General features: G+C 52.4%; 1 protein-coding gene across 2 annotated transcripts in view; it reads right to left on the bottom strand.

The window, feature by feature from the left end:
* Window positions 1-1,265: 1,265 nt before the first annotated feature.
* Window positions 1,266-6,000, bottom strand: part of CACNG7 (calcium voltage-gated channel auxiliary subunit gamma 7) — a 31,718-nt gene continuing 26,983 nt past the window's right edge. Inside the window, exons 5-6 of one of the 2 annotated variants that reach the window (XM_033224407.1) lie at window positions 3,356-3,501; window positions 1,266-2,935 (exon numbers count right to left, since the gene is read on the bottom strand). In XM_033224407.1, coding sequence (XP_033080298.1) covers window positions 2,678-2,935; window positions 3,356-3,501 — 404 coding nt within the window. In that variant the 3' untranslated portion in view covers window positions 1,266-2,677. The remainder of the gene's footprint in view (window positions 2,936-3,355; window positions 3,502-6,000) is intronic. The other variant, XM_033224408.1, reaches the window with a different exon arrangement.

Genomic DNA, 6,000 nt, shown 5'->3' with positions numbered 1-6,000 from the left:
CCCAGGAGTTCAAGACCAACCTGGGCAACACAGGGAGATCCTGTCTATTTTTTTTTTTATGTGCTTAGTGCAGTGTCTGATACCCTAATGATGACCTGATAAATGTGTCTATGGTTGTTAACAGTTGTGACTGTAATAGCAAAAATCGTTTTGATGGATCCTTAAGAGGCCAAATCTAGACAAGGCAAAGAAGGGAAAATCTGGCACAGTGTTTCCTTTACAATACGCTGCAAGAATAAGCTTATCAAACATTTAGGCTGTTCTCAGTCTCTCAGTATAGTGGGTGAGACTGCAGATCACGGCACCCACTTTCTAAGCCTGCCTCCTTCACCTGCAAAAATGGGGTGATAATTCCTACATAACAGGGCTGCTGTGAATGTCTAATGAGATCACGTAAGGAAGGAAGGCGTCTGGCTCACGGTAAGTGTGCAGTAAATGGTAGCAGTCATTTCTCAAGAGAGGGACTGAGCCAAGCATTGGGAAAACCCACCACTTCCTGGTGCAAGGGGGAGGAAGCCTGAGCTTCAGAACCAGATACTTGGTTTTATTATGATTATTATTTTGAGATGGAGTCTCATTCTGTCGCCCAGGCTGGAGTGCAGTGGCGAGATCTCGGCTCACTGCAGCCTCCACCTCCCAGGTTCAAGTGATTCTCTGCTTCAGCCTCCCGAGTAACTGGGATTACAGGCGTGAGCCACCGCACCCGACTAATTTTTTTGTGTTTTTAAGTAGAGACGGCGTTTCGCCATATTGGCCAGGCTGATCTCGAACTCCTGACCTCAAGTGATCCGCCCGGCTTGACCTCCCAAAGTGCTGGGATTACAAGCGTGAGTCACCGCACCTGGCCTAAACTTGGTTTTAGCAAATGGCTCTGCCAGTTTCCACCTGCGTGATCTTGGATACGTCACTTCACCTCTCTGGACCTATCTGCAAAATGAGGCCAATAAATTGACCGTGCAGGTTTGGGAGGAAAGTTAAAAGAAGTAAGGCATGTCGAAGGAAGGCGAGTCATAGCAACAGTACTCTATGTGGTCATAAGAATATCAGGAGAAAGTGTTTATTGATCCTGACCAGTATCATTTACGGTCCTGCATGCTTTACACGGACTGAAGTATAAAGCGCTGTCGTTGATAATTATAAGTCATTTAACAACGACCCATCTAATGTTATTCTGCAGTACTTTAGGCCTGCAACCCTAGAAGCAGAGACCTGGACTAAGGCCCCTGTATTCAATCCCTTCCCTCTGGGCAGGCGGAGACGTGTTTGAAATAAAGTTTATTGAAGTTTCTGTCGATATTTACATATGATACACGGTAAATAACAGAGCCAGGCCCCCCACCCCACCCTGTCCCCACCCCAGTGCCCCCCTCCCCCCAGCCTCGTTAAAAATCGCTGCGTAAAGTCAGGTTAACTGCGGCGGGTCCCCCTCCCCCCTCCCCCCTCCCCCCTCTGATGCAAACTAAAAGCCCCCGTCCCTCCCCTGCCCCCCTCCCCCCACCCCGGGGGCCATTCCGGTTCCGTGTACAGCACTGTGCTACCTCGCCCCTCTTTCCCTAATAAGGAGGGGTGGGCGAGTTCCTGGTGACCTCCTCTCCCCCCAAAATCTGTCCAACGGGGCGGACGGGCCCTTGAAAGAGGCCAGAGTTGGGGTTCTGAGGGGGTAAGAGGGACGTCAATGAGGAGGAGAGCCAGAAAATGGAAGACTTAGAGGTTTTGGGGGGGGTGTCGACCCCCGCTACTGCCCCTCCCTCCCTCGACGGGGCCTCGAGGGGGGAGAGGCTGGCACAGGTGTGGAGATGGCGTGTGGGAATTCCCTCCACCCTAGGGTCCCCATTCTGGCCGTCTGGTGTGCGCCTAGGACGGAATGCACCCAGCGGCTTGGGACGAGCAGGTGGAGGCAGGAAAGGAGAGAAAAAGGAGGAAGACGAAAAAGAAGCCAAGAATAGCTGAGAAAGCAAGAAGATCCTTTAGACAAGAGCCCCCTAAAAGGCAGGTAACCTTCAGGAAGCAGAAAAGAGCCCAGCCGGTGAGAAATAACGGGACCTTCCAGGGAAGTCGGGGAGATGGGGAGGGAAGGGCTGGGTTAACCGTACCCGTGGCTTCCAGCCCCCTTCCCTACGCCACCCCGGGGCTGCGGGTGGAGCAAGCCGGCCCTCCCACTGCACCGGAGGACCCAGCAGGTCAGGAGGTGAGATTAGGCAAGGAAAAAGGAAGCCCAGGGCAGAAGGGAGAAGAGGATGGTCGGCATTCCCAGCGGCTGCCCGAACCTGTTCTCCAGCCCAGAGCCCCTGCAGTGAGGTCGGAGGCTGGGGAGCTCAGGGGAGCTGGGCGCCTGCACTGCCGCGGGCTGCTCCCAGCGCAGAGCTGGTGGAGAGAGGGAGGAGCTAATTTTCTTGGAGAGGAGGGGCCAGATGAAAGGGGCGGGGCAACGAAGGGGAGGAGTCATTTGTGAGGGAGAGGGACCAATGAAAAGGAGAGATCCGGAAAAGGGGGCGCGGCCATTGAAATATGGGAGGGTGTGGGCGGAGCCATTGGGGAGAGGGCGGGGTCTAAAGCTGGCGCAGCCTCCTCCGAGTGGGACCGAGGAGTACCGAGGACGGAAGGGGGCGCTGCATTGCAGGGAGACCCCCGAGGACAAGGAGGAGGAGGAGGCATGGGGAGCTCCGAGGGGCGGGCCTCAGCAGGGCGAGGTGGAGATGTGCAGGTGGTCCGGGTACTTGATGGCGGGAGGGTAGTTCTGCGTCATTTGGATGGACACGTCGCTGGAGATGTCGGAGGGGCTCCGACCGCGGCGCCACGCCTCGGGCTGCAGGAACTGGCCCGAGTAGTCGGAGCAGTCGCTGAGACGCGGGCGGTAGAAGGCCGGGTGTGGACGGTACATCTCCTCCTCCGCGTAGCGCTTGGTGAACAGGTACACGGACATCACGCCGGCCCCCTGCGGCAAGGCAAGGTCAGAGTCCCAGGGGCGCCCCCCCGCGCATCCCCGGACCCGGACTCATCTCCTCTCACTCCAGGACTCAGAGTCCCCACCCCAAGCCCCTTCCTATCCCAGGACCCAGGATCAGGACTCCAGCCCTCTCTTTCCCCAGGACCTCAGGAGTCCAAGCCCTCGGGTTGGCCCCTCCCTCAAGACCCAGGAGTCCCAGTCTCCAGACCCCTCCTCCCCCAGGATCCCAAAAGTTGGAGCTCTCAGACCCCTCTTCCTCCAGGACCCAGGGGTTAGACCCTCAGCTACCACCTCCCTCTGACGCCAGAGTCTGCATCTCCAGCCTCTCCTTCCTCCTGGACTCAGGAACCAGGCCCCCAAGACCTCTGTCCATTCAGAACTCTAGAGTCTAGGTCCCAGGGACATCACCTCTTTGAGTAGGAAGGAGGAAGCGGCGAAGGCAAAAGACCACCCGTAGCGATAATGAAAATACTGCTCAGAGCTGCTGGGCCTGTTCATGACCTCGTCGTTGATGCTGGAGATGTAAAGAACCAAGCCCACCACCAAGGAGAGGCCTAGGGGAGCAGAGGGGGCGCCCTCGTCCATTAGAAGTGGGCCCCTTTTCCCAGTCCCAGCCCCACCTCACTGTCTTTCCCTCCTCCCCATTCTGTCCTGGACTAACTTCGCGGAAGCCCCTTGTGTGCTGGGCCTTGGTTGGGTGCAGGGAGCCCAGAGATGAATCAACAACCACCTCCCCTTTTACCCCCTAAATCTGCCATCCAGGAGCTCACAATGCAATTGGAGAAGGAAGATGGGAACACACTGATCAAGTCACATAGAAGGTGATAGGTGCTACAAGGAAGTAGCACGGAGCTCTGTGGGACTCGGGAAGGGGCGCCAAACCCGCCCGGGGCAGGGGCAAGAGAAACGAAGGAAAGATTCCTTTGTTCAAGTCTTAATTTCTTTTTTCTTTTTTTTTTTGAAACGGAGTCTCACTCTGTGGCCCGGGCTGGAGTGCAGTGGCCCAATCTCGGCGCACTGCAGCCTTCAACCTCCCGGGTTCAAGTGATTCTCCTGCCTCAGCCTCCCAAGTAACTGGGATTATAGGCGCCCGCTACCATGCCCGACTAATTTTTTTTTTTGTATTTTTAGTAGAGACGGGGTTTCACCATGTTGGCCAGGCTGGTCTCGAACTCCTGACCTCAGGTGATCCGCCCCCCCTCGGCCTCCCAAATGCTAAGATTACAGGCGTGATCAAGTCTTAAGGATGAGGCCCAGGGAAGAATAAGGGCATACTGGCAGAGCGCACAGCATGGGCAAAGGTTTGGGAAGGAGGGAAAATAGAGCTGGTCCACCCATGTAGCTGTAACATGAGCTGTAGCCACAAGAAATGAGGTTAGAGAAAGGGGAAGGTATAGCCATGGTGAGCCTCGAATGCCCGGCCCAGGAGCTGGACATTGACATCAAAGGTACTAGGGAGCTACACAAACTTTGTAGCAGAGGAAGGACAGGGCCAGATCCCAGTGTTAGAAGAACCCTTGGGGGCTGGTTGGTGCTGGGAACAGACTGGAGGGAGACATATTCCAGGGGGAAGAGGATGAGGCCTGAGCTGAGGCTGTGTGGATAATAATTGCAACAATAGCAATAATAATAGCAACGACTTATATAGGTCTTGGTTTGTGCCAGGCACTGTTCTCAGTGTTGAATATATATAAATTCATTCAAACTTCACAACACCTCTTTGAAGGAGGTACATTTTTAACACCGTTTACAATTGAGGAAATAGAGCATATGGACAGTGTGCAGAGGAGAGGTCCGATCTGAGAATTTCTAAGAGGCGATTATCATTTTCTCCAGATGAAATTTCCTCTAAACAGTAACCATGCCAAGAGTGGCTTAAGGAGGCTACAAAGTTCCCTGCCTTAAATGTATCTAACTAATCCCTATCAACCTCTTCCCCTAGAATCCTACAAATAAACATTCTGTGTGCAGCACACACAGAATAAGCCCAAATTCCTTCCATTGTCTACAGCAGTGGTCGGCAAACCGTGGTCCATGGACAAAACCCAGCTCACCCCCTCATTTTGTATGGTCCCCACCAGCTAAGAATGGCTTTCACATAAGTAAATGATGTTAAAAATCAAAACAAGACTGGTATTTTGTGGCACATAAAAAGTATATGAATTTCCTTTGGCAGTGCCTCAAAAAGTTAAAGATAGAATTCTCATAGGACCCAGCAATTCCACTCCTAGGTATGTACCCAAGAGAAGTGGAAACATATGTTCATACAAAAACTCATACACGGATGTTTGTAACAGTGTTATGCGTAATAGCCAAAAAGCGGCAACAGCCCAAATGCCCATCAGCTGATGAATGGGTAAACAAAATGTGGTATATCCATATACAGGAATACTATTCAGCCAAAAAAGGGAACGATGTACTGATTCATGCTACCATAGGGATGAACCTAGAAAGCAAGCTAAGTAAAAGAAGCCAGATGCAAAATATCACATATTGTGTGATTCCATTTATATGCAATGTCCAGAATAGGCAAATCCACAGAGACGGAAAGTAGATTAGTGGTTGCCAGGGAATAGGAGGGAGGGGGAAATTGTGTCTGGCTGCTAAGGTATGTGAGGTTTCTTTTGAGAATAATGAAAATGTTGTGAAATTAGCTCATGGAGATGGTTGCACAACCTTGTGAATGTACTAAAAATCACTGAATTATATGAAATTTATAGTATGTGAATTACATCTCAATTTTTTGGGGGAAAGGGGGGGTTTGAAACAGAGTCTTGCTTTGTCACCCAGGCTGGAGTGCAGTGGTGCAATCTCAGCTCACTGCAACCTCCACCTCCTGGACTCAAGTGATGCTCCTGCCTCAGTCTCCTGAGTAGCTGGGATTGCAGACACCTGCCACCATGCCTGGCTAATTTTTGTATTTTTAGTAGAGACAGGGCTTCACAATGTTGACCAGGCTGGTCTCAAACTCCTGACCTCAAGTGATCTGCCCACCTTGGCCTCTCAAAGTGCTAGGATTACAGGTGTGAGCCACCATGCCTGGCCTTTTTTGT

Source organism: Trachypithecus francoisi, unplaced genomic scaffold, assembly GCF_009764315.1.
Source record: "Trachypithecus francoisi isolate TF-2019V2 unplaced genomic scaffold, Tfra_2.0 Lachesis_group12, whole genome shotgun sequence".
NCBI lineage: Eukaryota > Metazoa > Chordata > Mammalia > Primates > Cercopithecidae > Trachypithecus > Trachypithecus francoisi.
This window is presented reverse-complemented; position numbering and strand designations above follow the sequence as displayed.